This window comes from Alternaria novae-zelandiae, assembly GCF_023758075.1.
Source record: "Alternaria novae-zelandiae strain BMP 2774 chromosome Unknown scaffold_14, whole genome shotgun sequence".
NCBI lineage: Eukaryota > Fungi > Ascomycota > Dothideomycetes > Pleosporales > Pleosporaceae > Alternaria > Alternaria novae-zelandiae.
Window position 1 is genome coordinate 513,061 of NW_026056974.1, and position 20,177 is coordinate 533,237.

General features: G+C 51.5%; 8 protein-coding genes across 8 annotated transcripts; 1 reads left to right on the plus strand and 7 right to left on the minus strand.

Moving 5' to 3' along the window:
* Positions 1–1,504: 1,504 nt before the first annotated feature.
* J4E88_007031 (uncharacterized protein) lies at positions 1,505–3,676 on the plus strand (the record flags this gene model as incomplete). The annotated part of the gene is made up of 6 exons (XM_049400652.1): positions 1,505–1,554; positions 1,620–1,695; positions 1,746–1,946; positions 2,197–2,535; positions 2,600–3,328; positions 3,383–3,676. 6 exons carry the CDS (start codon positions 1,505–1,507, stop codon positions 3,674–3,676), a joined length of 1,689 nt encoding a protein of 562 aa, XP_049253600.1.
* Positions 3,677–4,399: 723 nt separating this feature from the next.
* J4E88_007032 (uncharacterized protein) lies at positions 4,400–6,172 on the minus strand (the record flags this gene model as incomplete). The annotated part of the gene is made up of 1 exon (XM_049400653.1): positions 4,400–6,172. The coding sequence occupies one exon, from the start codon at positions 6,170–6,172 to the stop codon at positions 4,400–4,402; it is 1,773 nt and encodes a 590-aa protein (XP_049253601.1).
* Positions 6,173–6,551: 379 nt separating this feature from the next.
* On the minus strand, positions 6,552–7,355 carry J4E88_007033 (uncharacterized protein; the record flags this gene model as incomplete). Its single annotated transcript, XM_049400654.1, has 1 exon — positions 6,552–7,355. The coding sequence occupies one exon, from the start codon at positions 7,353–7,355 to the stop codon at positions 6,552–6,554; it is 804 nt and encodes a 267-aa protein (XP_049253602.1).
* A 618-nt stretch (positions 7,356–7,973) lies between these two features.
* J4E88_007034 (uncharacterized protein) lies at positions 7,974–9,119 on the minus strand (the record flags this gene model as incomplete). Its single annotated transcript, XM_049400655.1, has 1 exon — positions 7,974–9,119. The coding sequence occupies one exon, from the start codon at positions 9,117–9,119 to the stop codon at positions 7,974–7,976; it is 1,146 nt and encodes a 381-aa protein (XP_049253603.1).
* A 1,956-nt stretch (positions 9,120–11,075) lies between these two features.
* On the minus strand, positions 11,076–11,998 carry J4E88_007035 (uncharacterized protein; the record flags this gene model as incomplete). Its single annotated transcript, XM_049400656.1, has 2 exons — positions 11,076–11,677; positions 11,761–11,998. The coding sequence occupies 2 exons, from the start codon at positions 11,996–11,998 to the stop codon at positions 11,076–11,078; spliced, it is 840 nt and encodes a 279-aa protein (XP_049253604.1).
* Positions 11,999–12,656: 658 nt separating this feature from the next.
* On the minus strand, positions 12,657–13,586 carry J4E88_007036 (uncharacterized protein; the record flags this gene model as incomplete). The annotated part of the gene is made up of 1 exon (XM_049400657.1): positions 12,657–13,586. The coding sequence occupies one exon, from the start codon at positions 13,584–13,586 to the stop codon at positions 12,657–12,659; it is 930 nt and encodes a 309-aa protein (XP_049253605.1).
* Positions 13,587–14,503: 917 nt separating this feature from the next.
* On the minus strand, positions 14,504–14,915 carry J4E88_007037 (uncharacterized protein; the record flags this gene model as incomplete). Its single annotated transcript, XM_049400658.1, has 2 exons — positions 14,504–14,601; positions 14,708–14,915. 2 exons carry the CDS (start codon positions 14,913–14,915, stop codon positions 14,504–14,506), a joined length of 306 nt encoding a protein of 101 aa, XP_049253606.1.
* A 3,395-nt stretch (positions 14,916–18,310) lies between these two features.
* Positions 18,311–19,817, minus strand: J4E88_007038 (uncharacterized protein; the record flags this gene model as incomplete). The annotated part of the gene is made up of 3 exons (XM_049400659.1): positions 18,311–19,522; positions 19,567–19,620; positions 19,671–19,817. The coding sequence occupies 3 exons, from the start codon at positions 19,815–19,817 to the stop codon at positions 18,311–18,313; spliced, it is 1,413 nt and encodes a 470-aa protein (XP_049253607.1).
* Between the last annotated feature and the right edge of the window lie 360 nt (positions 19,818–20,177).

Here is a 20,177-nt window from a genome sequence, read left to right on the forward strand (position 1 = left end):
AGATAGCAGATATTCGGCACAGTGTGTAGCGACATGCTTCGACGTCGACTGCGAAGACGCGGGTTCCGGAAAACTCCTAGCCTGCCCGCGGCCGGAACGCGCAAGGCTGGGAGACGCAGCTTTGGGACGGCCCATCCCAGCGCACTGTGGGGCTCATTTCCGCCTCGTGCATTCCCCGCGAAATGCCTCTTGGGGATCTAGAGCATCTGCTAGAGTTTCTCTGTACGTACAGGCTTGGTTCTAGCGTCCACCATAGTCACCCGTATAGCCAGCGGTGTAGCATTAATAGTAATTTTGACAGCGCAGCTGTCATGTGTCCAGAGTGCAGTAGGTTTCCACTGTACATTTGACGTGTGCATTATCATGGATGTGCTGGTCTCAGTCGTAGCTGTCGGAGTGTGCGCGATTAACAAGACCGCTCACACGAGATGCTCGGCACTTTGACACATGCAAACCCAATCTTGCAGGTATCGGGTTAACAAGGCATCGTGAGAAGCATCGAAATGCCTCAGCTTTTCCGATGGGCAGCGCCGCCCGTCCGAGGCCCTTGATTTGTGCATCGTGAAATCGAGCACTAAGCCGAACGGCGTTCCATCATAGTGCAGGGGTCTGTGTGGATCGCAAACTGCACACGAGCTGGAACCGGAACTGTGGTATCTCTGCACCGCCTCCTGTGGCCGAGCTATGCTGTCGACTATTGATTATCGCGATGCGCAATATTGACGCGCATGTACTGATTGTGGTATGAGGCATTTCGTACTGTTCGTTCAGGGCCGCTCTAGTCACCCTCCTAAACCATACCGAGGTCTATGATCAATAGCACAGCTGCTCCGGCGAGAAATAGGCCAAGAGTGGTTATAGCCGAAATGTTCGTAATGTGGCCCAATGAAACAATGACGAAAGGTCGTTGAGCCTTTACCGCTTGCAGCGAGCGTGAATGTGGGGTAAGTGCGATCAGCCCCTCCAGCCAATACCGACGCGCGCATTGCCGTTCACGCAGCTGTTACAGTCGTCACGAGGGCTCCGGTACTGCAAAAAGTCGTCGACCATGACACAACCGTGACCGCAGACCTCATCTTAGTCCTAGTTAGAGAAGAATAGAATTTGCCATTCCATGCGCGTCGTCGGCCTAAGCTTTGGCAGCCATAAAGCTGGGTGTCGTGGTTACACTTGCCGGGCGCTCCTTCCGAAGTCACCCAGCCCTCGTGCCCAGCTCCGCGTTATTTTCGTCCCTCGTGAGCCGACCGGCACTCCCACTACCCAAACACGCGCCATTACCCAATCAGCGACAGTAGCGCTAGCTTGTCCCCGGCCCAGCAGTGCCAGCCTGAGCGCAGACGACGTCGTCAGAATGGCTTCGAGTGGTATTAAAGCTGCCTCGGACCCCGTTGTTAGAACTGCATCCCCAGCTCCTTTGGCCCAAGACTTTGCCCGTCAACAGGTGTCAAAACAACAGCGTTCTAATTTCCATTCCTCTTCCATCTCTCCACTCATATCCTACACCATGGTTTCTCAAAGCGTCAACAAGACCAATCTCCACCCTTCCGGCGTTGCGTGAGTGCCATCCTTTCTCAGCCCTGAGGTCAATTGAGTTGGACTAAACTAACAACTATCTCAAGGCCGAACAAGGAACACACGGAGATTGAAGAGTCCCTCCACGACAAGGCACATATCGACTATGACCGTGTAGCGATTGTAAGCTTACCTGGGCGTACAAACCTCGACTCCAATACTAACCATGCCAGATCGCCAACCCTTCAGTCGCTGCCCTCTACGAAGATGCGCTCGTATACGAGACCGGCTCAGCCATCACAGCCTCAGGCGCTCTCTCAGCATACTCAGGAGCCAAGACCGGCCGCTCGCCCTCGGACAAGCGCATCGTCGAGGAGGACTCTTCAAAAGACGACGTCTGGTGGGGTCCAGTGAACAAGCCGATGAAGGCCGACGTAAGTCTTCTCCGCATTTCCTATGCATTAAACTTTTGCCTACGTCAAACCGCGGAATTGGCTTGTGAAATTTTGGCGGCAGACGTCATGTACGCTAGGCGCATACCCGATGGAGTTCGCATCCCTGCACGTGGCGCGGTTCTGGGGCTCGGCTGCCCCGCATCGCGCCTGCATGACGGATCAATTTCCATCGATCCATCTGGAAGACTATCACGTGCGCATCTTGAGCTCCAGCTGACATCCCATCCAGGTCTGGCGTATCAACCGTGAGCGTGCCATCGACTATCTCAACACCAGGAACCGCATCTACGTCGTCGATGGCTTCGCCGGCTGGGACAAGCGCTACAGGATTCGTGTTCGTGTCGTCTGCGCTCGTGCCTACCATGCTCTTTTCATGCGCAACATGTTGATTCGCCCTTCAAGGGAAGAGCTGGAACACTTCGAGCCTGACTACACTATCTACAATGCCGGTGCTTTCCCTGCCAACAGGTACACCAGCGGTATGACCTCGTCGACATCCGTCGCCCTCAACTTCGCCGACAAAGAGATGGTTATCCTCGGTACCGAGTACGCTGGTGAGATGAAGAAAGTAAGTTCTGACTGTACGAAGTGCATGTGAGACATATACTGACTTCGTACCTCTACCTCTGCAGGGCATCTTCACTGTGCTCTACTACGAGATGCCTGTTAAGCACAACGTCCTGACTCTTCACTCTTCCGCAAACGAGGGTATCAAGAACGGCGACGTCACCGTTTTCTTCGGTCTTTCCGGAACTGGCAAGACCACCTTGTCTGCCGACCCCAAGCGCGCCTTGATCGGTGATGACGAGCACTGCTGGAGCGACACTGGTGTCTTCAACATCGAGGGTGGCTGCTACGCCAAGTGCATCGGTCTCTCTGCCGAGAAGGAGCCAGATATCTACGGCGCCATCCGCTTCGGATCCATTCTTGAGAACGTTGTCTTCGACCCAGTAACCCGTGTTGTTGACTACGACGACGACACCCTGACCGAGAACACCCGCTGTGCCTACCCCATCGAGTACATTGAGAACACCAAGATCCCCTGCATCTCAGAAGGCCACCCCAAGAACATTGTTCTCCTCACTTGCGACGCCCGCGGTGTCCTTCCTCCTATCTCCAAGCTCAGCCCCGAGCAGACCATGTACCACTTCATCTCCGGTTACACTTCCAAGATGGCCGGTACCGAGCAGGGTATCACCGAGCCCCAGGCTACCTTCTCTTCTTGCTTCGCTCAACCCTTCCTCGCTCTCCACCCCATGCGCTACGCCAAGATGCTTGCGGAGAAGATTCAACAACACGGTGCCAATGCCTGGCTTCTCAACACCGGCTGGGTCGGTGCCGGTGCTACCACTGGCGGCAAGGTGAGACGAATTCCCCTAAACATACATTTGAAACACATGCTAACATCTCCACAGCGCTGCCCCCTCAAGTACACCCGCGCCATCCTCGACGCCATCCACTCAGGCGAGCTCGCCAACGTCGAATACGAGACGTACGAAACTTTCGGTCTCTCCGTCCCCAAGACCTGCCCCAACGTCCCCGACGAGCTCCTCAACCCCGCCAAGTCATGGAACGGCACCGCCGACTTCAAGGGCGAAGTCGAGAAGCTCGGCAAGCTCTTCATGGAGAACTTCAAGAAGTACGAAGACCAAGCCACCAAGGAGGTCATTGAGAGTGGTCCACACGTATGCTGCTGCCCCAAGCACTAGACGGTTGTTTTTCCGGTTCCGACATACCTTTCTTACTCTTTTGACAGACTGACTAGCGGATTTCCACTTCGATGTTACTTTCTCTTTATGTTACAATCGAGCGGTCGAGCGGGTACCCTCCAGCGACGTCAGCGACTGTGCTTTCCTTCTTCTTTTTTGATTGGATGGTTGTAGGCACAATGTGTGCCTGCAGATGGGATTTGATATGATATCATGGCTTTATCTCTTTACTTTGCTAGATGCGTCTTATGAGCGCTTTGTCGCGTGTACATACACTTTTGGCGTTGGGTCCAGCTGAGCATTTCATGGCAGAAGGCGAGAACGTAGCATAGCTGCTGTTGGAAGAGGAGAGAGAGAGAGAGAGAGAGAGACAAAATTATCATCATGTTCATCGAAGCGGTGTTCATTATGGTATAGGTGTGATCGAGGCTGTACCACTCTCGGAAGATACTTGGACCGCTTTCGGAAGGTATCTGTCGAGAGTGGTACATCCTTGTTCCACATTTATACCATAATGTATAGAGCTTTCGATGAAAGAATGAATCTTTTCAATCAAACACATTTACCGATGCTCTCTGTCTCAAAGACGTGAGGGTATCAAACTGTTGACTTCGTGCTCTTGCCACTACTATTCGTTACTGCTATCTCAGTGCAAGCCATTCCAACCCCCTTCCAACCATTCCCATCTATCTCCCATCTCCCATATCCCTAATACACCACCCCTCACAAAACCGCCTCATCCATATTCCTAATCCACCCCCACATCCACATCACCGTATCCAAATGCGCCTGCACCCCCACCCTCTCATCCACCGTATGAATATTGCCCAAACCAACCTGCTCCCTATCCCAACCCGGTCCATACCGAAAGATATTCTCGCTCAAATCCCAATAATACCGTGTATCCGTATTTCCAGTCATGATACCAGGACTCACGAGCAAATCTTTGCCGTAGAGCGCACGGGTTGTGCCGGACAGGATCTGGTAGGGCGTTGCGGTTTTGTTTGAGTTTGAGTGTGAGGTTGATTGCAAGGAGGTGGGTGTTACGGGCGCGGGTTCTAGCATGGTGGGGCCGTGGGAGAGGGTTATGCTAGAGGGGGTCTCGGTGCCGTTGAAGGCGTGGAGGGTGAGGTTGTGTTTTTGGGCTACTTGGGCGGCGAGGGACGCGATGTGCGTCTTCACGTCTGAAGAGCTGGAACCGACGTTGATACGGTGGTTCACTGTGATTTGGGTTCGCTCGGGCAAGGCGTTTGTCTTTACGCCGCCGTGGATTATGTCGACGGCTACGGAGGTTGTGAAGAGGTATTTTATTCCTGGACCTGCTTTTGCTGCTTCGAGTGCGAGGGCGTCTTTTGAGGACTTCTTTGAGCACGTCAAGCTACCTTTGGAGCGCTTGTCGAGGAGTTTGCCGAGGTGGTGCGGGAAATCTGGGGCGTGGGAAGCGCCGCATTGGAGGAGGCCTAGGTACGGGTTCTCGTCTGCGAGATGGGGCTCGTAGGCGTTTGCTTCGATTAGGGTGATGAGCTCGCTGGCTACGCCAATGCCGTTGTGTGCGGGTGGGATGCTGCTGTGGCCGCCGGGCATGCGTACGACGATGTCGACGTCGATGTAGCCTTTCTCGGCGACACCGGGGATGGCGAAGTTTGCGCCCCAGCTTTCGACGTTTACGGCGCCTTCGTCGATGATGGCTGCGATGGAGTTGTGGCCGAGCTTTCTCAATAGGTACTTTGAAAGATGGCCTGCGCCTTCGCGGCCAGAGATCTCCTCATCGAATCCAAACGATAGAATCAGTGTGCGCTGAGGAGTAAACCCAGCAGAAATCAACGCCTCAACGCTGTTCAAAATAGCCAACAACTGGTTCTTGCAATCACTTGCACCCCTGCCCCAAACAAACTTCCCATCATAATGACCAGAAAACGGAGGATACGTCCACTGCTTAACCGTAGAGTCTGGAACAGGAACAACATCCTGATGTGCCATGAGCAGATTAGGCTTCAAGCTCGCATCCGTACCAGCCCACGTATACAGCAAGCCATGCGTGTTGACCTTGTCCAACTGCAATGTCGCATGCGTCAACGGGAAAGTCTTCTCGAGGTAGTCGGCAAAGGAGTACATGATTTCCCAGCGCGGGTCGGATCCAATTTCGCCCATGTCGTCGTAGCTTTGCGTGGGGATCTGGACGGCGCCTGATAAGCGCTCGATGGCGATGTCTCGGAAAGCATCGGATGTCAGGTAACTTTCCATCTCATCCAACTCTTTTGTCTTCTTTGCTGGAAACAGCGGTTCGACCTGAGGACATTGCGCTTTCGAATTGACATCGCTTAGCCCGGATGGAAGCTGCCATGGCGATGATACAGGAACGGTGATATGACGTAAGAAAGCCAAACCCGCTAAGCAAAACAACGCGCTTCCAACGAATTGACGATAGTAAGAGCGACTATACTGCTTCGACGGAACCGGAACAGGCGTCTGCTTTCCCCAGTTCTTGCCCGCCATGGTGATGCTTGTTGATGGTTAGAGTCTTGGTGTCTTGGTTATCGGGTGTTGCGCGGGGATAAGTGGTAGTGCGTTTGCGACTAGTCTCAATAAGGAAGGTATGTACATGGCTTTGTCAGTATTTATCGGATCGACGAGATAATCGTATCTACGTCGCTGTTTGTTTGTTGTGTATGTTGGAAAAGTATCCGGCTCGCGTTTACTTATCGGACAGCGGGGAAGTTGTTGTGCGTGGGTGGTATTTCGGAGTTAGAGCCCACTTCTGAAGAAGACGTCATCTTCTTATCATGGTCTGGTTCGATTTTCTTGCTTCACAGCTAATCACCAGCTAGTAGTTTGATCAGAGACACCCCATGTTCAAATTCTTCGCGAGAGACTGCTACAATGAACCCTCTGGCCACTTGTACTCCGGCCACGGGAAATCTGGGACATACTTCTGCTGAAGCACAACACTTCCCGCCGGAAACGTCTTCCGTGAGCCATCAGGCATATCCACCGGCTGTGCCTCATCAATAAAGGTCCACGCTGCGAGCAGACCAGCAGCCCGCGCAACCTCGTCCTTGAGCTTCCCAAGTTTATCTGGCTGGGGAGAAAAGTTCTCAAGCAAAGCTTTCTCCCTAGTCTCCTCAAATTCACCTGGTTCAGCCGTAACTTCCACGTCTTGATCACGCTGCTGCTCTCTCATATCCATTCCACCGCAATCCGACACCAAGGGCTGGAAGAAATCGTTCTTTAGCGGTCGCTCCACTTCAGCGTTGTCCAGATCCTCGTCGATGTCGATATTGGCAATCTCGTAGTTGATGTACGTCAGAGCTAGGCATTCCGTCTTCACAAGGATCTTGACAACCACTTGTGTACTTTCTGCTTGCCCCTCTTCCACCATTTCGTCGTCGGCAAAGGCATCCACGTACCAGACTGCACCCCTCTTCACTGCATCTTCGTCAATGACGACGAATGGGGATTCTCGGCCTGCTTCGTTCTCTTTGGCGCGCATGTATTGATGGGATTTGCCGATGTAATCATTGGGAGGTCTTATGATCTTGAGCTCAAGCAGTGGCTGGAATCGAGAGCAGGCGCCGAGTTCAAATTCTGTCTTGACTTTTGCGAGCTCGTTGTCGTTCAACGGAGCAAGAAGATATGCTGTGAGGCATGTGACATCGAAGGGAGGCGATATGAATACCATGATGATGGTGAGTTTGGTAGTAGCAGAAGGGGTTGAATGTGAGCATTACAAAGGGTTGGTATTTTCTGACTGTTTATTTGTGATGCATACTGCATGATGGTCCTCGCGTTGCCAAAGACATTGTGCTCGGCCATGCAGGAGACCAACGATTGGCTATAGTTACGCTCGCGCAGGCAGCAACATTGTTGAGGTCCCTGCGTTTAGCGGCTCGACTTAGCTTGAGATCGGCCCTGCCGATCTGAAAACGTTAGGCTCTTCAGCAATGCACTTCAAGGCTAACACGATCATGCCGCACACCGAAGTAGAAGTCCAACAACTGGCATGACGCAAGGCCAGGTTCTCATTCGAGTCAAAGGCGCATACTCTTCTTGATTTGGGGTGTTTGTAGGCAGATCACGAGGCGTATCATGACTCCAGAACTTACGTCGCATTTAGCTTCCTTGACAAGATCTTCATTGTAACCTATGCTGACCTCTATCGTGGCAGTAGATGCGTCATCGCGTGTCCTCCCAGATTGAAACGAGCATGCACAATACGGAGAGAGTACAGGATGGCGAGAAGTACGAGACACCAATCATCGCCTATCCCGCAAAGCCTATACCCGTGTCAATACAGTATCTAAGTCCTGAACACTACCAGCGCACTCTCATCCGGCGAAGGACCTATATCCGGCCAAATTTCTGTCTGGCACCCAGCTGCCCTCCGAACCATGTCCCTCTCCAGAAAGTTCGCCAGCTCCAGACTATCCCAAAGTATCTCTCTTCTCCTCCGCGACCGCAGCATACTAATAATCCTCTGCCGCACTGCCACATCAGTGCAGAAAACATATAGCTGGAACAACGCCGTGGTGAGATCCGTTTTGAGTCCGTAGAGTGGTTGTTTCGACTTACTCCACAAGCGATCGAGGTCGTCTAGTAGAAGACTGCATTCTACAGCGTCGAGTTGACCAGTGGGCTGGTTGTCGCAATCGAATGCAGGGCTTTCCTCGGCTAGTAGCAACTCCCAGAGTTTGTACTGGATTTTCAGATTGACAATTCTTTCTAGGTTTCTTGCGTATTCGGCTGTGCCTACTAGGTCCTTCACCATGGCCCGGAATTGTATATCCCATACTCGCAATCGTTGCCGTAATGTTGCCCATTGCTTTTCGCACTCGGAGTTGTCATGGTCCCGATCCTGCTCCAAGTCCCATGAGATGTGCGTGACGACATCGTCGAACGTATTCATTACATCTTCCGCCTCGACGAGATCCCGAAGCTTCCCAGCAGGTTTGTTGTACTTCTTTTTTGGGGCCATGAATGGCGTGATGTTTGCGAATATACGGTTTGGGGAGAAGAGGCCGACTTGGCTGCCAATGGCGTGGAATATGGCTGCCAGTTCCTCGATATCATGGTTAGGTAGATTTGTGCTGGGTTTGTGGTTCGCAATGAGTTCTGTCCCAGACTTGATGTGCCGAATCGCTTCGCTGAAGTTGCCGCGTAGGCTCTCGAGAATGGCAAACAAGACGCAACATGTCAGGATAGTGACTAGATCGGTTGGGGAATCGTTCGCGATGCCTCTTCCGTGTATCAGACCAGATATGGCATCATTGTAGTGCGACAGGGTAAAAGCTTCAAGACTTGATGGCTTGTCGTGGTCGCATGTTGTGAATTGCCAATGGACGGCGCCAAGAGCCATGACTGCATGTCGTACACACGAGACGTTTTGGCTAGGGCCCTGGAAGGCCTTTTGCCAGAAGTTCTTGTTCAACGATTCAGATATCTCCATGTCGTGAATCGTGTTGGTGAAGAAGTGAGTGTAGTAGTAGGTTTCCAGGGGATGGCCTGGTATCAACAACGCTCTGGGAAGATCGAAGATCGAAGATTCCCTTGAAGAGCAAACCATTCGGATAGGCTTTGGTGCCAGCACTGGCGCGTTCGTCTGCCATTTTCTTAGGGGCGCAGAGGCGTAGCCATCGCAGACGAAGCCGGCTAAAGTGCATCTTTGACATGTGGGTTCAGTCTCGTCGCATTTCTTCCGTCTTTGCTTGCTGGGCGAATTAGGTAAACCAGATGTTACGGGGTGCGACAAGCCACACTGCTGACCTACCAGGTGTCACAGCCTGTACGCGTCTTGTGGGAGAAGGCTCTAACCCTCCGTGCGCCTGATGGTGGCTTTGTGTTTTGCATCGCGTATATGCAGGGGAAAGTGTGCATACATCTTACTTTAATGGCCAGAGGCTGGCAGAACCGGGCTCCAGTCTGAGTCAAACGCGTATGTTCTGCACTGTTGATACGGGAACCTTTGATGGGGGAGATGTGCCAGCCCGTACGCGGTGAGCCGGGAACTTTGGTCGCGGCGCGTTAGGCAGCTTCGCTCAAGATATGATTGGCTTCCTAAACGCGCAGGCCCACCAGCTGCTATAACGGGACTAGCGCTCGGCTCGCCACATGCAAGCACATCGAAGTCCGCATGAAGCCGAGCTACCTTTCTTTGGTCGTAAACCCTGAAAGCATCTAGACGGTGTACATTTTGGCTGAGTCCGAACTATGTGGCTAGGTATATCCGCAGGGCGAAGCAAGAGCATAAGCGTTAGGCTCCAGGGCGCAGAGCTAACCGAGAATCCGAAAGAGAAGGCATTCAGCGTTGAACAGGTGACCCTCATCGTCTAGGGCTTTTGCTCGTTCCATCAAACCTCCTCTCAGGATACCAACCTTGACCAAGAACACAACTATCGCCCTATCTTCAGCTCGAAACATGACCGATACTCAACGATCGAACCCCACGATGGCTGTCGCTCCAAGCCAGGAGAGCTCACCCCCAAAGTTAGATGCTTTTCTATCAGCACACCCCGAGATCCAGATTGGTCGCGCCGCCTTTGAAAGCCTCCAATCTACCCACGATGGAAGCGACTCATTCTCCATCATCAACAAGCCGTTCGTAAACATGGTGCTGTATCAAGAGTTCAATGCGGATACGAGAGAGCGCATATACGTCGTCGCATTGATTGACGATAAGAAGGCTCTTGATCAATATGAAAAAGATTGCGGTGGCACTTCGAACGAAGATGGATGCGATTGTGCAGAGAACCAAGGGCCCGAACACATGATTTACGAGCGTGTCGTTGAATACAAGAGCGCGGATTGCGAGAACCACAAGAATGAGCCGGAGCCAGACCCTGGTTGTTCTGAGTGCTGGCCAGTTTTGTGTGGGAGTAAATGCGCTCCTTGAAGTGCCTGGGTGACGAGCAGCAGTCACAAGTTGGAGATTCTGTACTGTTTGGTTTCGTAGAACTTGTTGTTTTAAGGAAGATTCATTGTAACCGTCGAAAGCGTTTTGTCTCTACCTCCTGTAGAATCAATCGAACGATGGCTGTTGGTAGATAACCGGGCATAAAGGTGTAATCCAGTAATCGATGCCACTTGATACTTCTCTGGAGGCTGTTTCAGGTTTATTCGTAGGCTAGTACAGCAAATATACATCCTGACGAGTTCACACTTCCAAGCAATGACGTGCATTGGGGTTTTGTCAATGCGTGCACTTGGGCAACTAAGTTACGAGATATAAATTGACCTGCGATAACCGATATTCTCATAATGCAATGAGTAGACGTGATAGAACGATGAACGGTACAAACAGGACGAATACCACAGCGGTAGGCGCATTGAGAGCGCTGGCGCCGCTCACTTGTATCACTGGCACTGCTTTTAGCGTGAGCTGCGAGGCTTGCTAACGAGTGGCCTTTTAAGAACAACTATTACCTGGCATGTTGCTGCTATCTGGGATGCCGTCAATAGTAGATTTCACAAAGTCGTATCCGATATCTGTTCGAATTCCTTCAGGGTTTTTAATCTCGGCGTCCTCATCTTGAGAGACTGTTAGCAAGGTTGCGGTTTTAGCCCGGAAGGACAACTCACACCACAACTCGTAGGCCTCCGGATGGGGCCCAACAAGACCAACAAAGCCTTTACCGTATGGCGTTACTGAGGCAGCGACATTCTGATTGGCAGAGTATCTAGCAACAATTCCACGGTCAGAGTCGTTGAAGCCTAGCATCGTTGCGCCTTCTTGGAAGTACGCCCATCTGGCCTTCTCCAATCTCGGGCTGCCAGTGCTAGCATTGAACTTCCAATCGACTTGAATCGTGGTATCTCGGTCGTCGTCAATCTGTGCTTTGTCTTGCAGTATTTCGGATCCGACGTCGATACCGCTGGGCATAAGATCGAGTGCTGACTTTCCAGCAAGATAGGCCCCCAGGCAGAAGCCCATATACCGACCGCCGCCGTTGACAAATTCTCTGATCGTCTTCGCATGCGTTTTGAGCTCATCCCAAGCTTCGTCAAGATCTGTGAAATCATTCTTAGTCTCTTGTGCTTACTTCAAAGTCAAGACGCGCTACGTTCTCATCATTGGACTAGGAAATACTGACCTGGTCCACCAGGATATGCGTAGAGATCGGCTTTAGAAAGAAGAGAGGGGCTGAGGTCCACTTCTTCGTCCGGTCCAGCATATGTGACGTTGAAGTGGTAAGGGGAATTCATGAGGAGTCTGCCGACACTCTCGGAGCAGTTGTCGCAAGCGCTAGACCCACGGTAGATGATGGCTGTCTTCATTGCTACGACGGCGGGTAATGCTACGAGCAGTACCAGGCCATCTGTGATTCTCATCTTGATTTGAGTAGTCGAGGAGTGCTATGTTGCGCTTGAAAGAAGTGTGTAAGTTGAGGGAATCAAATAATGTAGGTGTTTACCGGGTTGAGTTTTATATACACGGCTTTACCTAGGTATGCACAAGAGGGATGGTACCTTGATGTTCCTCAGGTGGGCCTCCCGCCCCATACGCGATACTCGCAAGGGAGGCCTCACCATATTAAAAGCCTCCACTACAGTCATCGCGCGAGCGCGTACATGATTGCTGGGCGAGAGGATCAATACTTAGATTTCGCTAGCAAATAATGAAGCCGACATTGAACTTCGCTGTCGGCTCAGCATCGCCTGGGCAGGCTGTGTCACGCGTCGAACGCAGATCACTTGTAGTGAGATGAATTGAATGGTGGAAGCGTATAGCTGGCTAATCAGCGACTTTCTGATATTATAAAGTGTCGTAAAGGTAGCACCGGGCAATTTCCCTCAAGATGTTGGCGTCGGCCCCAGAATGCGCGTAAAGCCGGCTAATCATTGACTTCGGCCCCACCTGGGCACCTGAGGCGAGAAAAACCTTGGAAGGGCCACATCTCCATCTCACACCTATTCGAGTCCAGCAACTCTCTCGCATCAGAACTTACGTGATGGCCCCTCCTCGTGACGCTCTGGATCTCAGAGCTACCTACTCAATTGTCTGTTGGCGTAGCATAGCAAGCTGCTTCTGGCAATCCTCCTTTGCTTGCTTTGCCTCGTCGATTCCCCAGCGCCCATCCCTCTCCAGTGTGTATATCTTCTCTATCTTTTTAATCTGCCGCAGGTGGGCTTCTGCCTCGGGCCCAAGAATCCCCAACAAAGTACCAGCGGGAAGGTCTTCTTTCTTACGGATGATCTCACGCCACTCGTCGGTTTGGCCATATTTTGGCGCGTGTTTATTGAAGTCGGACGCAAGTGCGCCACTGTCGCTTGCGTCGAATCTCTCTCCAAAACGAACCCCGTCGCGCATGTCAACATTCAGGCAACTATTGATGTAGCTTTTGACCTTTGGAGGCATGTCTCGAAATCTAGACTGGTACTCTAGTACCTTGATCATGTCGACGGAAATAGCGCCTTTTGGTAGCTTGAATCCGATGTCGGCTAGACCCTGCCGTGTCAAAGTTGGTCGATGGAAACAGACGCAGATTGTCGGATACGTTGATGACAGGTCACGGAACATCTTTTCGAGACCCGCGACGGCCTCATTGGTCGATACAAAGCTGGATTGGGGAACGTTTGGTCTCCCGTTCCATTTGGACGGCACCCAGAATCGGTACTCGTGCGCTTTGTTCTGTCTTTCATCGCTTTGATCCTCAGTGCTTGATACTGCTGGGGATGCTGGGGTGGTGATTTCCACAAACAAGACTCGCATCGCTTCTACTTGCTTCCAGTAGCCCCTCGCCTCGTTACAGGATATCCAGCCGTTCCAGGAATAGGCCAGACCAGACGGAGCCCACTCCATTGATACCAGAGCGACATGCGATTTCTCCCAGCAGCGAGCCAGGGTTTCGTTTTCTGTTGCGCATGCCCGTATTCTCTTCATCTCGCTTTCGGAGACGAGGCCAGTCGGTGGTACCATGGCAATCACTGGGCGAATTGATCTGATGCTGCTAGGATGTAAGTAGCTGTTGATAAAAGATAGCTAGCATCACTACAACAACTTACACAGAAGACGAGCCGGAAACTAAAGAGGGCGAGAAGCTTGTATTCCTAAGCGCGGTAAAGAGAGGAAAGAAATGATTGAGAAACGGATGTCATCAAAAGCCATCGTTGGAGAGTTGTTCTCCGACTAGCGCTTACACTCTGAGAATAGAATTTCCATGTGATGATTTGCTCAAAATCAATACTACCTATCAACCTCAAGGCAGCAGCACAGCCTCGTGACACATGATCCCAAACACATGGTGGCTGAGTCGATGCTAAGAAGATTGCACCAACCTGATCGACCTTGGCCAACAAAAACTTGGACACTGGATACAACACTAAGATGAGTGAAAGTCCTGCTTGCCCAGGTGCGTTGTGATGATGTGGTGGGAGAAGCGCGCGCAGTCATGTGCGAGGCGGGGTTGGCGCACATTAGGTCATCGGGCGTACCACCCCGGAGGAAAGAAGCCACCTATCAACACCTGGGCACCTTTGCATTGAGCATCATCTTTCTCAGTTCGACTAAATTGTCAGATCTACAAGAAACTCGTATTATCGTTGTAAGTCTTCTGTTGTATACATCAGAAAAGTATTAGACTAACATTCACTTATCGGGCAGCGAGGAGGCTACTTAGGTATTTTGCAAATTACTATTGAATGCCCGCTTTAGGGGTGCGGACCGTACTATGTCAATAACCTGTGAATGCATGTATCATACCCCAGCCGGACAATTACTAATAGCTCCAGCCGTGTTAATTTCGTGACATCCCGTCAGAGTAACCGTCTCGCTCCCCTTCCTTTGTCGCAATCCGTCTTTGACCGTAGCATGTATCCACCTGGATGGGAATACGTCTACTGAACGGGAGGTCCTTGCATGTTGCTCAAGTTCTCCGGGATGGGCTGTTCGCGCATCTGGATCCAGAACTCTGGCCATTCGTCCCTGAGATGGCCTGTCGGTGACAATAAAGCTTCCGGTCAGTTCATCTTGTCAAGCTTATCCAGTGTGCGTAATCGAAGCAAAATCAACATTTTTACTCAGCCCAGATTAATACTTACCGATGAGATTAACGAAGCCCGAACGAGGAGCGAGCTTGTAACCGCCTTCGAAGGGCTCGAAGTGGTCCGCGGCGCTGCCAGGGTGGACTTGGTCGAACATGGTCCGGATGTCGGTCAAGGTAACCTGGTTACCGGACTTGAGGAAAGTGAGGATTCCGGGGAGGTGGCCGGCCTTGGTGGGGATCAGATCTGAAGCGACGTTTGGCATTGTTGTTGGGGTTTGTATGCTTGGGTTTGTTGTAAAGGGTGGGAAGAGAATTGATGTTGTTGATGTGTATCTCTTTATCTTGAAGGTGTGTTGTGTATGGAAGAAGGATACATGGTTCCTGATGGCTGGTTTATATACTGGGAGGGAGTGAGATATCTGAAGAATGGATATGTGGGAATTCGAGGTGAGTGAGAGAGTGACTGCACGTGGCTAAGTCTTGTGGAAGGAGTATCCTGAATAGTGCTGCAATACGCAAGCAAAAAATAGGTAGCTATGTCTTGAAAATAGTAGAACAATCGCGCGTGATCGAAAAGGTGTGTACTCTCTCCAAGTTCCCAAATTGCGTGTCATTGCGTAGGTGCTCGTGCAACTATCTGAGCGTAGATTCATGAATGGATACATTCGGAAGACTACAGATTCCATGGGATTATATTTCACTACAATGACACCGCCTAAATAAGGTATCTCCTGGAGAGATCTGAAAGGAACATAAAATAATGATAAAACACATCTACGAGAAACGCGACTTATATAGTCTGCCGTCAAAATTGAATGAGTGGAATACCACGGTGGGTGAGAATCACTTATTGTGCGCGGAACCATTGTTTGTGCAAGTCGTGTTTGGTATTGAATGAGAGTAGACTTCACCACCACAGTATAGCCCAATTACCAGTCCATCATGTGAAAGGAAAGAGATTATCGCATCACCATCTTCAATTTCTCCACACCCCGTGATTGTACAGATTCCGTCCAGCCATTTCACCTCCCAACACCAACCTCCGGGTCTTCGACCGCACACTTCGTCTAGGTAGGATTCGGATTTTCAGGCGTCGCATCTACAACGTATCGATTACTCAAGACACTTGGAATCGGGTTCTCGTGGAGCCCGGTCCAGAAATCAGGCCAGTTGTCTCTGTAATTGCCTACAGAATCGATAAAAGTCAGCTTTTGTTGGCCGCGCTGGGTTGAACATGCATCATGAGTGCAGAACTGAAGTTCTTCTTCAGCTCATGGTTATACGCATCGACCATAGTGCGAAAGCCCGACCGGGGACTGAGTATGTAACTGCCATTTGGTTGCTGGGTGCAATGCGCCAAGTGATCGTTCTGTTTAGCTGGCGTAGCAGTACGGTTGATAGCGATAAAGATGTCGGCTAGGGTAATTGTGGTATTGATGTTGGTCTGCAGGACGCCGAGAATGTCGACGACTTGCACGGATGTGAGGACGACCATTTCGGGTGGGATCGAGACGTTGGAACTGAGGAAGATCAAGGAGAATGATTTTTGGTAGTAAGTCGCTCGTTTCTCGTCTTCGAATGTGTTGTAGAGTGAAGTAGCATACACCCATATTGAGAGCAGCTTTTATACTGCGACTGAGTCAGATATCTCTAGAAGCGAGTGACTCGATCTACAGAGTGTGTGAGAGAGTGACTGTTACTGGATCATGTAGGATGATTCTGGGTAGCATGGCTATGCCCAAAGCGAGGAGTACCAGTCATGATGCAGACTGGAACTGAATGAGTTTTCTGAGTGTAAGGATACCATAGTAGACATGGCAGATTAAGCGTGCCGTTTTTATACTACCGATCAGTCGCGTGTTGTGGTATACGTGCACTTACAGGGACCTGAGCTTAGTGTTGGCGGAGAGTTGGAGGACGCGCTCGAACCACCTCCATTCTACGATTGCGGGCCACTGCAACCACTACCTAGCTGTGACAGAAGCGCGTCAAGATCCTGACTTCTATTACACTCGTCATCTCCAATCTTGTACTCCTGACTCCTCCAGCCATTGCCTTCTCCGCACTCTCGAGCCACCTCGCTCCTACCACTGCGGGTCACCCCAACCACTATCTGGCTGTGACGGAGGCGCATCAATATCCTGACTCCCATGGTCTTCCTCAGCTTCAATTTTGTACTCTTGACTCCCGCAGTCGTCATCTCCAATCTTGTCCTCCTGACTCCCATGGCAGTCCTCATCTCCAATCTTGTCCTCCCGACTCCCCCATTCCTCTCCTTCTCCAAACTCCCCAGTCACCTCTCCGTGCGCCCTACTCTGAGCAGCAGTGTCAGCTTCCGCTAAAACATCCCCCAACCAACCCAGCAGCCTCCACCCAGCTCTACGCACGACGCCAAAACGAAAGCAGCGCGAGAGGACCACGTTACCGCCGAAGCTGTCGAAGACACGCAAGAACACCGATCGAGGCGGCGCCATCTCCTCCACGTCATCTTCTCGCTCGTACACACAATCCTCCACCTGCGAAGTATCCTCTCCCTTCCGCTCTTCTGTTTCCCGTTCCACCCCCTCCTCTTCCATCCTCTGCGGCGAAACCCAAACCAACGGATCATCTAGCTGCCCCTGCAGACTACAAATACCATCCTCCACGAGCAGTAACAGTTTCTCATACTCTTCCGTTTTTCTCTTAACCGCCCACTCCAACTGAATCCCCTTACCAGTCGGGGTAGGGAAGTTGTGCGCAAAATAGTTCCTATCATGTCTGATATCACTTGCCGCACCCATAGGATCCGGCAGGCCAAATGCGTGACAGCCCCAATCACTATTCACAGCGCGCAGGTTCTCGTTGATGGCGATGTGGTGCATCGCAAAGTCATTTTGCGCCTTTTCCAACGCCGTTAGTGCTGGCGAGCGTCGGGTTGCAGTGTTGTGGACTACGGCCAACGACGACGCTGGATAAGTGTCCAAGATGGATAGGTTAGCGACGAGGTGTTTGCGGAGCGTGTAGAAGTATTCTAGGGAGAGGAGAACGGATATACGGGATACGGGGTTGGGATAAGTTTCCTGAGTTAGTGTGCCGCTGGGGGAGAGGGTGTAGTAATGGATTGTTGCGCGGTAGTTTGGGTATGTCGGATCTAGATCTTCGATTTCATCGTGGGTTAAAGAGGGGAGAGGTGGGAGGTCAGCTAGGTCGTCCAGTGCTTCATTAGCTGTATTGTTGATACCTGGGCTTGGGCTTGGAGAAGGGTAGCTAATCTCAAGCTCTACTTCAGACGCCGTGGTTGATACTGAGCTGTTGGTGCATTCGAGCGCAGTAGACGGTCCGAGAATTGCGAGAATCTCAGTAGACATGGCCATCACGCAACTTTCTGCTTTGATAGCGGGTAAATTGAAGTTATCATATATACTCAAAGTGAACATGTACATATCTTGCGCACACTGTACGCAGAGCGACATTGTCGGCGCATGTCGTACTTCTTGCAATCACCCAGACACTGTGGAGTAAGAAGAGCTGAGCTCCAGAGACGACAGTCCAACGGTAGCTTGTCGTCGTTATCTGATTGACGTTCTTCTCAGTGTTGTGCTGGCGTCCAAGCTCGGATAAGACCAAGCTCCAACGTTCATCCCATGCCAAACGGTCATCGTCCGAGAACAACATTGTACTATTCCTGTTCGTCCTCGGCCTCACTATCGTTATGGACCATGCCATGTAGTCCTTCCGTTTCAGCACCGATCAAAGGAGCCCTCTCGCCCTCGTGACGCGCGAGATGGCCTCCTATGCTGACAGCCAGAGTACTAAAGCCATGGATCATGGTACTTCCGAGCACAATGAAGCAAACAAGGGGCCAGATCATAGTAGCTGTCCGTTGTCGCTCCACGGGCAGATCCTTAGGCGGATGTGGAAGGGGTAGGGATGTACCAGTCTCGAGCTGCGCGCGGGCTTCGATAGCGAGGAAGAGGGCACCGACACCCATTGGTCCAAAATGTCCGACAAAGAGGGCTTCAGTTGTAGTCTTTACGGATGGCAACATGTTCGTCTTGAAAAGCGTGAAAACGATCGGAATTCTGCGGAAGAGTAGGATGAGTGCGAGTAAAGCAACCAGTCGAAGAGGGGTGATTCCGTCTACCGCGTTGAAGCTCGCCCAGGGTATCATTGCGCCGAAGAAGATGAAGAAGGCCGAGTTGATCAACAAGTCGATGATAACGGGTAGAGCGGTTCCTTCTGTCGGGTTCTTCTGGTTGTGCGCGAAGCCACGTCCTGCGAAAAAGGCCACTAGGAAGTCGTCGACTCCAAGAACCGATGCCAGTCCGATAGAAAAGATGGCCAGGAGTAGGTAGAAGGCGAGGTAGGAGGCTCGACCCATCCACTCGCGGCTGTGCGAGAACCTATACAGCCCGTTGAAGATGTATCCCAGAGCAATACCGAGAAGAACGCCTACCACGCACTGGTACAGTATCGTAACGAGGAACCATTTCGTGAAGAAGCCCTTAGCAGTGTTCTTCAAAAGAAGACTCAACCCCAGGTACAAGAACGGGAAGGATATGCCGTCGTTGCAACCACTCTCCGCGCTCAACAAGTCCCTAATCCGCTTGGGTACTCGGGTGCTAAACTGGCTGTTTGACAGAACGGAAGCCGCGAGAACAGGATCCGTGGGTGTTAGACATGCCGATATCGTCAAAGCAGTCTGGAAGTCTGTGTCGAACAGGAACATGATTAGCATTCCGCACATCAGCCAGCCGAACGTCATAACAGGCCCGAGAAGAACAAGCAGGGCGCGCCATTTCTTTTGGAGATAGCCTGCGGGAAGCTCCAGACCGACTACGAAGCACTGAATCCCGACGATGAGACGCGTCAGTTCTTGGATAATTTCATCCTGCGACGGTTAGTATTGTTTGTTTGTACGAGGAGCACACTTACGGAAAAGCCCCATTCATATGGCCTGAGGAGGTTGAGAGCGCGTGGTCCAACGATCTGTCGGTCTCGTTAGAAAAAGATTCATGCTTAAAGTTATCCGTACTTACGATACCGAAAAGCGTGGCTAATGGCGGTTCTGAGAGATGCAGGCGGTTCCGGATCATAAGCGAAAACAGCGCGTACAAGATGAGAAAGAAGGTTAGGGTCACATAGGTAACGTGCGGCCCTGTGGGCTCGAGTTGAGACCAGACCATGATGCTTTACTGTTGGTCAGAGGCACGCGTGCAATTGTGGTGAGTGAGTTGAAGTCTCTGCGAAGCTTGGGCGAGAGTAGGCGTTCTATGATCGCCGTGACGTCGAGGTAAATGGCGAACACCGCTAGGAAGAAACACGCGCGCTGGAAAGACAGCGGAGATTCACGCACGAAGACCTCGAGCGGCGAATATCACGGGGGACCTGAAGTGCAGGATTAATGGCGCGTTGGATCAGGTGTCGAGCGCGAAGGATCACGCTGCATGGAGGTGCGCATCGATGACGAAGGTTGGCTGGATTGGGCATTGCGCTCGGACCGTAGTTGCCGGAAGTGGTGGCACCTTGCATGTTGAACCACACTA